Source organism: Polyodon spathula, chromosome 4, assembly GCF_017654505.1.
Source record: "Polyodon spathula isolate WHYD16114869_AA chromosome 4, ASM1765450v1, whole genome shotgun sequence".
NCBI lineage: Eukaryota > Metazoa > Chordata > Actinopteri > Acipenseriformes > Polyodontidae > Polyodon > Polyodon spathula.
This window is the reverse complement of record NC_054537.1, coordinates 30818074-30835071: the sequence shown is the minus strand read 5'-3', so window position 1 is coordinate 30835071 and position 16998 is coordinate 30818074. Positions and strand designations below refer to the sequence as shown.

The 16998-nt window shown below is 39.9% G+C and overlaps 1 protein-coding gene across 2 annotated transcripts in view; it reads right to left on the bottom strand.

Annotated features, from left to right (window-relative positions):
• The window catches only part of prkdc (protein kinase, DNA-activated, catalytic subunit), a 68218-nt gene that overhangs the window by 38559 nt on the left and 12661 nt on the right, over positions 1-16998 (bottom strand). For both annotated transcript variants that reach the window (XM_041247649.1, XM_041247648.1), the window contains exons 20-39: positions 16745-16864; positions 15251-15410; positions 13712-13818; positions 13143-13233; positions 12570-12733; positions 12199-12351; positions 11876-11983; positions 11507-11733; positions 10998-11092; positions 10755-10860; positions 10362-10495; positions 9793-10047; positions 8832-9058; positions 8456-8664; positions 7531-7663; positions 7158-7316; positions 6381-6584; positions 5899-6084; positions 5489-5593; positions 1-101 (exon numbers count right to left, since the gene is read on the bottom strand). The exon at positions 1-101 is cut by the window's left edge and continues 67 nt beyond it. In XM_041247649.1, coding sequence (XP_041103583.1) covers positions 1-101; positions 5489-5593; positions 5899-6084; positions 6381-6584; positions 7158-7316; positions 7531-7663; positions 8456-8664; positions 8832-9058; positions 9793-10047; positions 10362-10495; positions 10755-10860; positions 10998-11092; positions 11507-11733; positions 11876-11983; positions 12199-12351; positions 12570-12733; positions 13143-13233; positions 13712-13818; positions 15251-15410; positions 16745-16864 — 3044 coding nt within the window. The remainder of the gene's footprint in view (positions 102-5488; positions 5594-5898; positions 6085-6380; positions 6585-7157; positions 7317-7530; positions 7664-8455; positions 8665-8831; positions 9059-9792; positions 10048-10361; positions 10496-10754; positions 10861-10997; positions 11093-11506; positions 11734-11875; positions 11984-12198; positions 12352-12569; positions 12734-13142; positions 13234-13711; positions 13819-15250; positions 15411-16744; positions 16865-16998) is intronic.

Below are 16998 nucleotides of genomic sequence, written 5' to 3'. Positions count from 1 at the left end.
GGAAAGTGAGAAGCAACCAGCACTTGCAGGGCTTTCTGAAGGTCTGCGAGCGTGTTCCCGGGGAGGTTGGTGAAGAAAGGGAGGATAATCAGTGCCTGGCTCTGCAAAACACAAACAGTGTATAGGAATGGTGCAGCCTCAGTGTGGACAGCAAGGAAGAGATGCTTTAAAAAACAAAAAATAAAAGCTGCAGTCAAGAAGAAAATGGAGCGCACATTATTTTTTTATATTATATATATATATATATATATATATATATATATATATATATATATATATATATATATATATATATATTATATCTGTGTGTGTTCATCATCCGCTTAAGGCCCTGACCAAATTACCCGGCGTGAATAAATAAACAACACATTTTAAAAATCACATATATTAATGTTTTAAGTGAATTATACATATTTAAATACTATACAGTAAACATACATTTAGTCCCTTCAGATCTGTAGACTTGTGTAGCCTTTTTAAAGTACTGGAAACATCAATAACAACAACAATAATAAACGACTCAGTTTGAAAACAGTTATTAATCTTAAATGTGCTTCATGCTGCAGGATTCTTTGCAACATCTACTGGCCATATTCTGCTGCTGTTGTTGTTTTAAAAACATGGCATCCAGCAAAGCAGCATTGTGTGGAATATTTATTTAACCCAAAACGAAATAGGTAAACGTTTCGTAAGTGTGTAAGTAATGTTTTCTGGGGTACACTGCTCCCAATACTGTATTTGTTTATTTCTAAATAAATGCTATTTATTTTATATTTTTGGTAAGAAATTACATCTTCACAATAACTACAGATAAAGCACTCCGTATTGGAATCTATGCGGTTATTATTGTAAAGTATGTGAGGTCTGTGAAGTGCAGGAATGCTTGGAGTAAGAGGGGCTGTGTTTCACATCGGTCCAACAGCCTATGGGCGACAGGCACGGACCACAGGAACTGCTGGTGATTGGCCGTGGAGTGGGATGAGGCGGGACTAACTGGTGTTAAGGACCAGTGACATTGAGAGTGTTTGTTGTTGTTGTGAAGCAGAGAGAGAAACAAAAACAGACATAATAGTTCCACCAAGATTTCCTTTTGTTTAAAAAATGAAGTAGTTTTAGCGGTGTAGGTCATGGCCCACAGCAACCTATTAATTGTTAGTTAACCTTTGTCAAACTGAATTCAATAATTTACTGCTTTAATATAAAAACTGTGCTTGGATCTGAATCAACTGAAAAATCATTTTTCTTTTCGTTACATTGGTGATCAGAAGCAGGATATTATGGAGCAAGATGAGCACGACGAGATGCTGCTAAGAAAACAGGACAAGGCACCAGGAGAGAGCGGGGCGAGGAGAAAGACGACGGATCAGAGAGAAAAGGAATGGGGGTGGGACCTGTTTCATCACTTCATTGCTAACAGCCAAAACAAAAATGGCGGCGCCCATGCATAACCAGGAGGTGAGCCAGACTCACTGCCTAGGCTTTGATGGCAGGGCTGATTGGCAAGACTATTTGCATTATTTTAATGGACTAGCCAGGATGGCTGGCTGGCTGGGACAATAAAGAGAAAGCAAAACATTGAATTACTAATGTGAAAGGGGAAGCATTGCAAAGGCTGCTAGAGCTAGAACCAGGACTGCACTCAGATTACCAAGCCAATGGCTTGGGGAATGTTTTGACCGAGGGACTGCAAGACCAGAGCCCCGAGGTGGGCACTGTTATGCTAATTGGAGGGTTGAGAGGTCCGGTCAGCACATAAAACACCAGGTTTTTATGGGACAGGGAGATGGGAAGCCTTTAAGGCCCAGATAGAACTGATGGCTAGACTCCAACGCTGGGACGAAGAGAAGCGTGTCCTGTGATTAGAGGCAGCGCTGAAGGGGGACGCACAATTGGTACTCCTGAACCTCCCGCCAGCACAACATGGGAGCTACTTAGGTCTCACAGAGGTGCTTGACCACCGCTACGGTGGCCTATCAGACCCAGATGGCCTTATTTTACACTTCTGTCGGCGGTTACGGCAACCCGGGAAAAGCTGGAAAAACTGGCCTCTGATTTGGAGCAGGAGACCCGGCGGACTTATGCATCCACAACCCCTGGTGAACAGAAGAATAATGACCGCTACCAGTTCGTGGAGGCACTCGGACAGGGCCACCTTCAGGAGGTACTTAAGGCTACAGAGGCCACAGACCCTAGAGGCCACACTGTGAATAGCCCAGGAGTGGAGAAGGAAGCAGAAGAGGAAGAGACCGACAAGCCTCAGGTCAGGATGTGACAAGTGACTGTGGAAGAAGGGGCAACAGCGACCCCAAGCCCCCCTGAATTGGTTGCCCTTGTACACACCCTGACCATGAATCACAACAAACCCCAGAGCTTCAAACCCAGGCTTTGCTGTAACTGTGAACAAAGTGGACACTTCCAGCGTCAGAGCCCGGGTTCTCAAGGGCCCAGCCCCAACTCGACCCAAGGAAACGGCACAGGGCCCGCATAAAGGGGACACAGCAGGCCACGCCCCGTTTCCCCCAGTAACGCCGGGACACACCCCAACCAAGTCCACATTCCTCAACCCTGCTTCCCTACCCTACCCTACCCCTGCCACCCGGTCGGCCTCTGCATTGTGCTAGTTGACATGTGCGTCAACCATCACTGTGGTGCACCCTGACGTGGTTCCAGTGACGCTCTGCCTGGAGCCTACAGAAGTACACCAGAGGACAGTGACAGGAGAGCTCGCCCCCATGAAGGGAAAAGCTCTCATGACCATTCAGCTTGGGGGACGAGCTCTTTCGTCACCCTGCGTGGGTAGCCGCTGTACAGGACCCCTGTATACTGGGGGTGGACTTCCTCCATAGCACCAGGGGGCACCTAGACCTGGCAACCAGAGCCCTACAGCTGAGGGGTAGGTACATACTCACGATAGTGGACCCCACAAGAGATCCAGTGACAGGAGAGAGTCGAACAGGAGCGGAGTCCACTCACTCGATCACTCCAAACCGGCTGGACTACATCAACCCCACCCCTCCCCCACCTCATCCCAGGAGGCAAACACAGGGACCACACAAGAAAGGAACCCCTGTGGCTTCAGAATAGGCCACCATGACATCATAAGTGCAGCTAACTGCAGTGACAGCTATCTGGCATCACAACTGCAAGGGGCTTGGCCCGGAGCAGAAGACCCAGCTGCTGGAACTGCTGTTCAAGTACAAGGACAGCTTTGTAATCGGCGCAGAAGAGACACGACGCACCCACCTGGTCCAACACACAAGCAACACAGGGGAAGCAGCTCTTGTTAAACAGAGGCCTCAACGGTTACCACTAGCCCAACACAACCCCACCAAAAGGCTATTCAAAAGATATGAGAGAGGCAGGACTGATTGAACCATCGAACAGCCCCTGGAAGGCGACAGTGCTGATGGTTCCGAAGAAGGATGGTACGTGGGACAGACCACCCGCTGACTCGAGCAGATCAAGTTTACGTTACAAACAAATAAACCACTTAAATCAATAATACTTTTGGGTGCCACAAAGCTGAGCTACAACAGCAAAAGACAGCCACTTACAGCCTATGCCTATCGTCTGCTCTGAATCGTGACCCCAATTCCTTTTCACATTTGTGATTTACTAAGTTTGATGTACTTGTTTCACGGCTACTGAAAGCACAGACTTTCTTGCACGAGACATAGGCGACATATCCTGCCACAGTGTGTCAGTTTTCATCAGCAAATAATCAGAATGTTTTCCAAATTGACGACTTCCCTTTCTCATTTTTCTTTAAGCTGTATTCACCCATGATTAATTTCTTGTAAATCTGGTTCTACATATTCAAAAGCAGAGTTTGAAAACTTTTTTGTTCAGAAGCAACAGGCAACTAAGCAAAGTGCAAACAGGTGACTGTTCCAGCCAACAATGTTTATACTCACTGGTTTGTACTCTGGGCTCGCAGTGGGGAAAAAAAGAAATTATGGCTTGACAAAGCAAGTTCAGCTTTTGTTTTTATCAGCTGAATATTAATAATTATATCCATAACTGATCTGCCATCCGCAAAGATGTAAAACAACACACCCGTGGATATAAAGCAGACATCTGCGAATTTGCTATATGGGTCTCTATTTATTAATTTGAGAATTTAAAGAAAATATGACAATATATTTGTAAGCGTGGGTCTCTGGCCAGTGTAATAAAGACAATGTTAAAACAAGCTTTGCATTAAGCCTTTTCTTAACTGACAGGATATCAATGTTTTACACAAAACAATAACACAGCGAGCGGCAAGTACACCTCAAAAATAATAACTGCGGAGACTATTCTCAGGATGATCGAAAAAAACATAACAGGGCTTTACAGTGCGACTAATTTGGTCACATCGTGTGAACGTAAACTTCAATTTAGGTGCACGTGCCACTAGAAATTCCTAAAGGTTGACCTCTAAAAAAACGTGATTTTTTTTTTTTTTTTAGCTGAAAGAATAAAACATTACAAAAAATAACAAATAAATTAATAAAAAAAACACAAGACAGCTCTAACTCTCATTGCTCAATCATAATGTGTTCTGAGAATGCAGTTTATTGGTGCCCACTGCCCACTGTTAATCCCACATTAAAAATTAGAATCCCTACAAATCTCATACCCCGCCAATTTCATGGATCTACAGATAATTTGAAAACTTGTCAAACTAAGATGAGGAAAATTACAAATTATTTTCATGTGACTGGAGAAGATTGAAAAGAAAACCGCGATGAACAAAATTCAGATCTGTCTGCGTCTTTATAAGAAATGAGCAATGAATCAAGCACTTACAACATCAATTTTTTGTTTTATATATATATATATATATATATATATATATATATATATATACATATATATATACATATACATACATACATACATACATACATACATACATACATACATACACGCACACACACACACACACACACACACACAGTGCTACCCTGTTATAATGCGGTTGTCGGGGTCCATAATTAGGGAGACCGCATTATTTGTGTTTCACCTCATAACGAATAGTACAATTTTTGTTCCTGAAATGCTTTACAATGCACACAAGCCAAATTAATATTGTAGCGTACGGTGGAAAATGAAGGAAAGAGACAAACACAATTTGCAGGTACTCGAATCCACGGTTTATTGGGACGATTATTCCTGGCCAGCTAGCCTGGGCCACACCTAAAACAACAAACAAGCAAACAAACAAACAAAGTCTGGCACTTTCACAGCAGCTTGTCTCACTCTTTAGCGCAGTGCATCCGCACTATAACAGGTCGGGTTATAACAGGGTAGCACTGTACATAGCTACACAAAAAGACACTGCTTATTTAATTTCCTCACTTTTTTATTTATTGGTATTTATCAAGTTATTAGTTTTTTATGATTCAAGTGATCATCTTAAAAACAATTTAAGCTACAGTATTAAAGAACAGTGCAAAGTGCATTTCTTCTTCCCTGCTCAACAGCTCCAATCTGTTACACTTACCTTTAGATTTAATGGTAGTGTTGAATCAGTGACCAACGTAATATATGTACTGAACACCACTGAAAACGCTAAGTGGCTTGTGTTGAAAGAAACCGAGGAATCAATCTGTAATAAATTTTAAAAAACAATAAAAAAGCAGTTTAAAATAAGTAGCAGTTAAAACCAGCAGTTTAAAATAAGTTGCTTTGTGTTTTTCATGTAAATCCTTTTTCAAAACATTTGCTTTAAGTCCGTGCTGGTGATCTTTTTTTGGGCGGCATCATGTCATCTATTTACAGTGTTTCTTCCAATCAATTCAGTTTATTCGTCGCTACATACAGGAGAAACAAAAACTTTTCAATTTAAATTTACATTTTAAGCATACTACGCGAAAATCTTGGATAACGCCAAGATGATGCAAGCGTCAGTACCTGCAAGACCTTGGAGAGCAGTGTCAATGCTGCCATTTTACTCTCTGCGGAGGAGCTGCTGGCCCACCAGGACTGGAGACTGGACCAGCTGCCCAGCACCCCACCCACTAGCTGACTGCCCTGTGTCTTCCGCACAGAGCGCTCCCGGAAACTCTGGTCCAGCATACCGTTCAGGATCATGCTCACCTGTACCGTGCACAAAAACAATGGAATCGTACAGGAAGCATTCAAAAAGTAGTCACACAGTTCCTGGGTGTTCAGTAGATTTAAATAGGTAATGCAAAAGACAAAAGGCAAGAAACAAAACAAAAAAAAAAAGAAGTTACCATTGTTTTATTGGAAATTAAATTAGAAAAAAAATCAGACTAAAATCGTATTATAGTGATTTTAAAGAATCACTGCTACACAGGTGCTGCTGTTTGTGGCAGCACTTCAAAGAAACGAAGCCTGATGTAATCTTCATTCATAAAAAGGGCTCTCACCATTTTAGGGTTTTCTGCTGCAGATTTCATCAGCTGTGGCACAGTGGTGTCCAGATTTTTAAACAGCTCTGAATTGATGGTCTCTTGGAACAAACTGTAGAAGTACTCTCCGTGAGAGAAAGTAATGAAATTCTTCTGGGACGTGTCGGAGAGAGGTACCGACAGCATTATGCTGTTGAGCAGCAAACCCACCAGTTCCTCACGCTGTAAATCCAACACAACACACATGCTTCACTGATAGTTACATCTCACTTGTCAGTTGGAAAATATTTGCTTGCATGTAACTGGATGTCAGCCAAACTGTTTTGGTATATAGCAAGCTGTTAAGTTTCAGACTAACAAAAGTAACTTACTGAGTGCTACTTTATTTTAGCCAGCTGAAGAAAAAAAGTGTGATATAGCTGTTCATTTTCTGATTCCGCCAGGAAGAAATACAATGAATAAAAATAAAAATCAACTTACTAGAGACTAAGATGATACGATAAACATGTACTGCCGTGAAAGGAAGCAGTGATGAGTTGCAATCTTTTTTTCTTCATTCTGAGACATTGTGAAACACTGGACATACCTTCCAGTTGCTCTTTTGCCAAGGTCTTTAGAAGTACCCTCTGACACTAAGATTTATTTTTTGCACACTGTTTTTTGATTCTGCACTCAGGTAGACTAAATTGATCTTTTTTTTTTTAATCAAATCAAAGCCCACAGGTGTCATTAATCCATTTAAACTCTTGGGGTATTTATGCAATGGAAAAGATAATAAAGAAATGGATTACTAACTTGTCCTCCAAGTGAAAAAGCTAACTGAAGCAATCCATCTGCCAGCTTCCTGCTGCTCACATCCATGGAGGGGAGGGACTTTCTTTCCTCTCCCGGAGCGATTCCCTTATACACTACAGACAGAAGCTTTGACCCCAGGGGCAAGCCTAAGCTGGCAGCCTATGGAGACATTGTTTCAAGTGACAATGCAAGTTATATTAATGTTAAGATTAATACGGACTGCTTGGCATAATTCTATTAACTATTTACAATCTAGAAACCAACAAGTAGTATAAAAATAAATGTTCATGGCAACTGATGCTCCAATGTCTGTATTCGACAGATTGAAAGCGAAGAGAAGGTTGCTTTTCCATTACAATTTCAAAGCACTAACCCGGCTCTGCAGTGCAGAGTTAAGCAGCCCAGCTTTGTGCAGCTGCTTGCAAGCGGAGAGAACAAATGCCAGTCTGGCACGATCGGAACGGGCATCCACGTTACACAGGTCCACACCACACAGCTCCTCAACACTGTTACGGGAAATCAAAATTAATGGAAAATGATCATGGTCCTGAACACTGGGCTGGCCTGTGTTCATAGGGAAAACTGTAACGAGTAAAGAATCACATTTTGAGACAAGTGAAGTTCTTAGGCTACTGTTCCAGCAAGACCTTTCATACAGAATCCTTAGATTTACCAAATGTACAATCTACATACATCCCTCATATCTATTAAACTCAATGGTGCTATACTTAGAAATACTAAAAGTGAACTAATTTATTAAGGGTTTCTAAAATCTAGATACAGGAGCCACAATTATCACCATAGTCACATCCTAGACATTAGCAAATTAGTTTACCTTGAAAATGTATCTTGCATTCAGCATTCTACCTAGTATTACTAAGCAAAACATGGAGAGTTCTACCACCCTAAGAACAGAGCCTCCTCAACAGAGAGCAAACCTTTCAATAACCTGCTAAGCCTGCTCTTTTGTGATGTGCTAAAATAGCAAATTCGTTTTGCATTAATTGCAGTGTTGGAACACACCAATTTTTTATTTTATTTTTGTAGTTATTAATGTATTTCTAACATTCAACCTTCTGAATGTAAAAGTAACTTAAACCTTGGCTTTACAAATCAACATTTATCCCTAAATATTTACACAGGGATAAAATGATCATGTAACAATTAAAAATGCTGGTATTCTATTAATGCATTCTTTTTGTTCACCACTTACTCAAAAGTTCAGTACCCTATTTGACCTCTTAGCATTCTAGTTGTTTTTTTTTTATGCAGTTTGGGTACAATATTAGAATTCGCACCTCTTATAGGAGATCCTCTTCTTCATACTGATCTCTAGCTGGCCTTTGTATGGAGATTTTGCCAGAGCCTTCAGCAGCCGCACACATATATCTGGCAGGTTCTTCATCACCTCCACGTCTGCCATGTTGAACCCGATGCTCGATGGATCGCACACTGTTGTAGTAATCAGCTCAAAAAAGGTCGGATTTAGAACATCCTGCTCTAGTAACTAAGGCGGCAAAAGAAGATTTGATTAGTTTTGTTTTTGCCCCCTGAGAAGGCAAGATGTACAAACTGCCAGCATATTTAGAGATGTCTACACATGTGTAAAACTGGCTCTGGTTGTCAGTTAAACTGGTCAAAGAAATTAACCTGTTTCTTTTTAAGACAAAATACCTTCCAAAAGTCCGGCTGGCAGTTCTCAAGGACCATGCTGACAAACTCCATCATCCGAACAATGATTGTGCCCTTACTGTAGCTGTAGTCTTCCCTCTCCTTTGGGCTGAAGAGAGCACCCTTTGGCCCCACAGAAAAGCAGAGCTCAGCTGCAGAGATATCCTGCATAGCAAGTTCTGTTATGAAGAACTCAATGGCTTTTAGAAAACCTGACTGCACTTGTTTACCTTCAAAAAGAAGAGAAGGAAGCATGTTTAACAGGAACATACATACGCCTGACCAAATGTATAAACAGGACTGGTGCTAGGATTTACTAGGCGCAAAAAAAACTGGATCATAGAAATCACATAAAGGTGCCTGACTGGGTACCGGGTTTACAGTACATGATTCAGTACCTTGTATTTGCTGCTATACATTTCCAATGTGATGTCTCCGATTCACTTCTTTCCTCTGGCTACCTTTTCTTACTTTTTTTTCCTTTCTTTTTTTTTTTTTTTACCAGGCAAGTCTATTATGGAAAATTGGGGTGTGATGTAGGAGTTCACACAGAGAATTAAAGTTGGCTGATAGGCCTATGTGTTTTTTTTTCAGAAGTATTTCTGATTACATACCTTGTTAGTAAACTGTTTGTTAGAATCTTTATAAACAGCAGCTGTGAAAAAAATGCAACCCCCCTCCTGTCTTTTTAAATCGACACTGACCTATTATAAAGTTTCACGCTGAGTCCTGCCTACGTAGCTCTGATTTGCTAATTTGTGTTTTGACTGACAGTACAGCATCTCCTAACAAATGTTCACACTTGTTTCATCAAAGTTCATGATTCCCAAGGTACAGCCTTTAAAAGCTCAACCATACGGGTGTCAACACTGGAGGAAAGTAGGGAACCAATAATAATTTATTTTGACAAATGTCCCTGCAAGCAACCTTATTGAAAAGCAGCATAGAACCCAATTAATCTCACCTAAAACCTCATGAGGCTTGACCAGGCGAAGCCCAATGAAGGTGTTGTAGCAGTCAAGCGCTGCCAGCAGCATGTCCATCCACTGCAAAGCAGCTCGCAGGCTGAAGGGTTCCTGCAGGTCATGCAGGGTTGTCTGAGATAGGATACCTGAACAGCTGTCGTCTTCGCGGCCTGCACCTTCAAACCTGCTAATAAGGAATGCAACCCCCTGTTCCTTTAGGATATCATCCAACCATGAGGTAGGGCTTTTGTTATCTGTATAAAAAAGAAAGAAAAACAAAACTTCAGGTTAAAATAATGGTGCAGTGAAACAGTTAATTTCCACTGAGGGCGACAGAAAGAATCACAGAATATAGAGGTAACTACAGTACCTGTATAAAAGAAATCCAAAAAGTACCATGACGTTACTATGGCAGCCATATTAGGTCAGAGGTCAATGTTAAGGTCACCTACATATTTATCATGCAATGTTTATAAAACCCTGCAAATGTGATGCCAGTCCCTCAAACGGTCCCTGAGATATCCATCTTCAATAGCAGCTGCCACAAGGTTAAATGCTTAACAGTTACCTGGCAATAAGGGTACAAATTCGTAGAACAACTCCATGCATTTGTGCCGGCACTCTGTCTGAGGACGTCCACACTGCACCAACAACCACATGATGATATCTAACAAGCAGACAGGTTTATCTGGAGGGAAACCTCTGGAAACAAAGAAAGACAAGGAGAACATGAATTAGAGCGTCTAAGCACTGTGCACACCACATAACAAAATGCATAAACCAATTTTGAACTAGACGTTGCTATCTAAAACCTTTTATAAAACACAATGAAAAGGATATAACACAAAAAAGGAGAAAATTATAAATTTAAGGCAGTTTCAATTTTAGTCTTTCCAAGAAAATCTTTAAAATCAATACATTTAAATTGAATGCGCCACGAGGAGAAAGGAAATTTGTAAACCTTGGCACTCTTCTTCTAGATGTTTTCTGAGCATTCAGGGAAGGAGCCTTCTGTTTAATTATCCTCTTCAGGTGATCAATGGCATCACTGCACTGCTGTAATGTACCTGGTATACGGAACAAATCAAATCACACACTGCAATTGGTTTCACTGCAATCAGAACTAATGTTCTCATCAGTCAGGGAGTTTGTATTATATGTAAGAATGAAACACATTTAGAAGTTTGCATGCTGATTACTGTACCTAATGACTTTTCATCCGTATGTGCAAGGGCCAGACTTTCAACAAATATAACTAGTAGTTCAAAGATAAACTGATCAACCAGTGTACTCTCCTCCCTGGAACAAAACAGACAAAACACATTAATGTATACGAAAACTTTGTTTTTTAACGAAATATCACAATTAAGCTGATAATAACAAGTGTTGTTGGAAAAGGGTGAACTTCTTTCTTATTCAGTAGATTTCATACCAGGCTTTGATTGTGGTGCACTGCCGCTTTAAATAAAAGTAACACTTTTACCAGGATGGCTGAAACATTTGCTCATTTGAAGTGCACTACACATTGCAACAGGGGAAAGGATTAATGTGATGGAATGGAGCATGTTGTATCCCCTGCAGTAGTAAAGCAGTACAGCTTACCATTATCCTAGACCTGTCCCAAAACCATTTAACACTCAAAGCCTCAATATTGGTTGTAATCAGTTAAGGGGTACATTGATTTAAAATAAAAAAGAAAAAAGTGAGAATTACCTGAACTGCCTGTAAATACTGTTAAAGGCAAGTGCTGCCCCCAGCCTCTTAAACACATTGGGATGCAGAGCCAGGCTGTAGAGTCGTTTGAAGAGGGATTTGGTGTTAGCTGGACTCGTCTCCTGCTGCTTTGGTGTGGTCTGCTTTATGGACCACATAAGGAACTCTTGAATACACTGACCACAGAAGTCTCTCAGAGTGCTGTCCACTGGGTCAACCACCCCATCCTAAAATAAAAAAAAAAATTGTTTCAGCAAATGTCACTGCATTTGTTTTAGTTAATTAAAACAGCAAAACAAACATGTATATGATTTGTAATCCAGGAGGAAAAAAAAAAAAGAAGTGATAAAGTCGAGAAAAAAACGTTACCAGAATGGCTTCCAACATAGCCACTGTGTCCTGGCTTTCAAACTTCTTGTTATTTGTGAACCAGTGAATCAGCTGCATTACCAAGGGCTCATACAGCTGTCTGGTTACCTAAAGGAAACAGGCCAACCACATTATAAGTACTATGACTACAAATCATTTTTGGTCGTAAATGATCCTGTGTGATCAAGCTATAATTTGTATTTCAAAATGATTCTATGTGGTCAAGCTATAATTTGTATTTCAAAATGATAAAATCAGTAATTCCTCAATTTCCTTTATTTATTTTAAATCCAGTGGTTGGTGGAGTGCTCTTGTCACATTACCTGGTCTACGTCACAGGCCAGGCGCAGCAGCACAGGAAAGATGCGCTTGTACAGTCTGTACATTGGAGGGGTGGACTTTTCCCCTTGAGGAATCTGAGAGCCCTTCCCCAGCATGAACACAACCACACTGTGCAGGAGCTCACAGGCAGCCACCTGAAGAAAAACAAAATCGACCCTCATTATGATCAATATGACGAGAACCAATTGGCAGTCAAACCCATTCACATAATTTGTTGTTTTTCCCTTCAGTGTAATATGTACCACTTAAGCATGTGGATATTAAAATAAAAACAAACTGTCAAAACTTTTTAGAAAAAATAAATAAAATTATCCTACACAGGAAGTAACAGTATATAAAATGTATAATGTACCTTGGTTTGTCTATCATTAGTAGAGAGCGCCAGTTCAGTGATGCGAGGCAAAAATGTGTCTAGGAAGATGACCGGTTTCATATCAGCAAACGGCACTGCAAAATTTAGTCTCTTCTCTGAATCCCAAGCAACATACTTCTTCATCATTTCTTCAGCGGAAGTAGCTAGAAATTAAGAATTACAAATGATCTTGACAATACAATACCAGATGAGCTATTTTGCAGTTTTAAAACTAAATTGGTAGACATTAAACGCATCCATGGGAAAAGATGTTCACATGAACTTCACTTTGCAGAAAGATTCTGGTTCCACATTAGTATGTACACGAAACTGAACTCTTTGATCAAGTTTTTTTTTTTATTTGAAAAAATGTTTTTATACAGTACTTTGATTCACAGGTTTTTTTGACAAATGTATTTAGCTTGACTCAGAGTATTTGGCCAGGTTGAAGATTTTTTCAAAAGTAACACAAAAAACTCAAGGAAAAAGAATGTTATTACCAACACTGCATAGGGTTGGACTCTTTAAACTCGGCATTGACCACATTGAGCATTACGTTGTTCAAATGTTCACCTGTTATCAGACTCTTATTGAGTTGTCCACCCAGATGCCCGAGCAGCCTCACAACTCTCCGCCTCACCAGTGCAGTCGGAGAATCTTCAGTCTGTGAGGAACAGAAATTACTTGGACCAACATCACAGCATGTCATGTTTATATGCTCTTTGAAATCTGTTTGTTTGACTTAATATGCAAGCAGATACATAACACATATTGCAACCAAATAATTGGTAAAGTATCCAGTACATATGCATATTGAATAGCATTAAGTACACTAGGCTATACTGCTGCTGCAAAAAAAGCTAACTTTCCATTGCGAATATGTAAGCAGATTCTGCGTTTTGGAATAACATTTACATTTTTGATAGATGTAATAATGCAGGATTCATTTGTAGCACACATGTGCTTCTGTGGTCCGTGGAAAAACCATCAAAATACAAAGGGTGTGACAGCCTTGTAAAATGATGTTTACAGGGACTTATGTATTCTCACCCAAATGACTGGATTTGAACTAATAACATAAAACCTGGCCGTAAATTCCCAAAAACAAAGATCAAATTGCTGTTTGTTGATGAGGAACATACCAGAGAAAGACGCTTTGCTTTCTTTAGAAGCCGCATAAGCACTCTGCCATATCCTTTCTCTGTACCACGGGAAAGACTCATTACCTCCCAGTTATTTTGTTCTTCATCTAAAAAGAAGAAAAAAAGTTATATATATAATTTCTAGAAATTTCTCAAAAGCAAAGAATTTTAGGAAAACACTTTTGTAGCAAAAGTTTTGCTTTTGTGGATGAGGAAAAAAAGTTCCAAAATTTATTTCTGCATTTTTTTTTTTTTTTCCACAAAACTCCAATTCAAATCAAAAATTCCAATTCAACAGTATTCATACCAATTCAAGGAAAAATAAATTAATCAACAGTATTCATACCTTGACAAGGAAAAATAAATTAATAGCTAGTTGAGACACCTCAGAACTGTTGCAGCATTTAAAAAGACAAACATTCACTGGCGGCTCTGATAAACCAGAAGGTGAACCTTCACATACTGAAATGAATTTATACAAAGTCCCCCAGCTTTCTTGAAGATATCTGCGTTTCCCTTGTTTTTCTTTTGTATTTGTTATGCTCTCATTAGTGATAGTATCCAACCTAGCAGATTCAGCGATTGTCGGGTCTGGCAGATTCTACTGTAGGCCCTACTTGCTGAAGCGGTTTTCTCCCACTTCTAATGTAAACAAATAATAATAATGTCACCACCTAGCTAACAATTTCATCCCAAAATGTACTGTCTTTAAACTGGGACTTTAGTGAAGACTGTGTGTGTGTAAGCGAGTACATGAACTATTGTAGATAGTAATTCATAGTTACTTAATCACCCCCAACTCCTCAAACCAGGCAGCATTTCTGTAAATAGCAACACATGTAATGAACAATAAAATAAACATTTTGTTTGTGTCATCAGTGTAAATTTCAGGCAGCGAGCACTTCGTGGTCGGCAAGGGGACACGCTGAGAGAATTTTTTTCCTAGTAAGTTTCAAAATGTACTAATACTTTGGGCTAGTACCACGCTATTCTAACTGTGCACTCCTTTCTAAAGACACTACATAATAATAATAAATATTAGTAAAAATAAATTTAAATAGTGGAAAAAGGTCCACAATTGAGTGTTTTTTTGTTTTGTTTTTTTTAAGAATTGCATTATGAAGATCAGCTACAGTTTATCATTACGATAGACCCAATTTATCATTAGAAGCAGTGCTAGTCCGCAATGGAGCGAGATAAGATTATTCTCATAAAACATGCTCTTTTTATTGTCACAATAAGAGGTACTCTCAAGACCCTATTTCAAAGAATGTGGACTGCATCATTGATATGGCCAGAGTTAAAGTAGTGCAGCATTAAAAGGGTTCACTTTGACAACACTGGTAAAGGACCTGAAGTAAGAGCATTTTCCTCTGGCAGCAGAGGCGGATGGGTCAACAAACTCCATTACGGGGATCCTTCATTAATTACCTACCTGGACACCAAACTGTCTCACGTTAACTAAAATATTTTGGCAGTATTTCTAAAAACAATATTCTCAACCAAGCAGCAAGTCTATGTTAAGTACCAGTCCCTTACCATTCGATGCTGTAGTTTTTAAGAAGCCATCCATGTAAGGCAGGATATCTTTGTAGTGGGGCTGCATCACATATTTGGGTATAAATTGCAACCAGTCCTCCAGGGCATTTAGGCCTGTGTTGGCCAAGGGGGTGTGGCTAAGACCCAGTTTGAAAGAATTCTGGGGTTTAAAAAAAAAAAAAAAAAAATCACAATGCAACTGAAACTGTCAGGCAAATACTTGATTAGTACACTTTTATGAAACTAAGAAAAATGCATCTGAAGTGTCTGACAAGTTATGATTGAAATGGTTAGGTACCGTAAATAATAACCAGATACCTTGACACAAAACATTAATTCCATGGTAACCTTTAAAAAGGTTACAAAAATGAAGTGCCTGTATTTAAAAGTTTTTTAAAAAGTGCAGCTTTAAGTTATCATTTTGCTAGTCACTAGTCACACAAAGCGCAGTATACTAAATTGATGCTTTCGTTGCCATCTGTCATTGTCACACAGTAAACTAGGTCACATCAACGGAGCGTTAGGTCTTTGATCTCTGACCTCCGCATCAAGGTGAAAGGATAGCCTTCTATACTGTTTTCAGTGTTCACTACATGTGTGGAGCCAATTCTACAATATGGATAAACTTTCGTTCAGTTAGAGTTGGGCAGAAACACTATTTTCAATGTAAAAGTGAGCTGTGCTCCCCATCTTTCTCAAGACTGCAGATGTTATGACGAAGTTGTCTGTCTGATGGAATAGCTGCAAAGAGATACCAGAATACATGATTCCAGTGTGGTTTAAAAATAACAGCAACCACTGACCTGCTCAGAGGATTCAAAACAATTCAGCATTTCCCATACATTATTTTGTAGTACTGGTGCAGCAAGTTATGACTTCTAATTGGCTGATAATATGGCTGATTATTCTGATTCAAGTTAAGGCCAGGTGGCACATGCAACAGTTCCCTTGGGGGCCCTGACCACAGCAGTAACTGTTGCTTTCGGCTTTACTTTCTCTCTTTCATTGTGCGCCTATTTCAGCTGCTGTTGTCGTTATTTGTTTTCAGGACCTCTCCTGCTAAATGTAAACCTGGTGCAAAACTACTAGATTTACATTTTGTAAACCTAATTAAACTCCACTGACCCCCAAATTCACAAATGATAGATCAAGTGACTGCTGCCAAGTTATATACAGGAATTTATTCTGATAGTGGTGGACATGTGCCAATAGAACCGAACAGCACTCAATTCAAACACCTCCTGCACGAACATGGATTTGTGCTTTACGCTCAATCTGCCTTGCACCGAAGTATCGGAAAAAAACAGTCTGATCCCTGGTTTTAATTGGATGAGCCACTCACACCCTACCGCCCCCTGCTGAAGCACTGCTGTACTGAGTATGCGCGATTATAAGCTAAGTGTTGAACAATGTAAACTGCACCATTTGGTTTTGCATCCAATTGCAAAAGGAGAAGGAGACTGTAGCTAGGATTCTTTTTTAAAATGTACAAACCTGAAGGGCAGGAATATAGGCCTTGATGTCAAGAGCTACAATGTCGTGCGGAAGTGAGAGAACAAAAGTGAGACAAGATGCGAGGAGTTCATCCTTATACTGCTTCATTCTGACAGAGACCTATGAGAAACACGAAGAATTATAAAATGAGGGAATTCACATTTTATTAATAGCATTTGTTCTCAGTTTAAAACTGGAATGAGTATGAGTCTGGAATACGTACCGAGGGAATTTATTTGGCCAAGTTTTTTGAT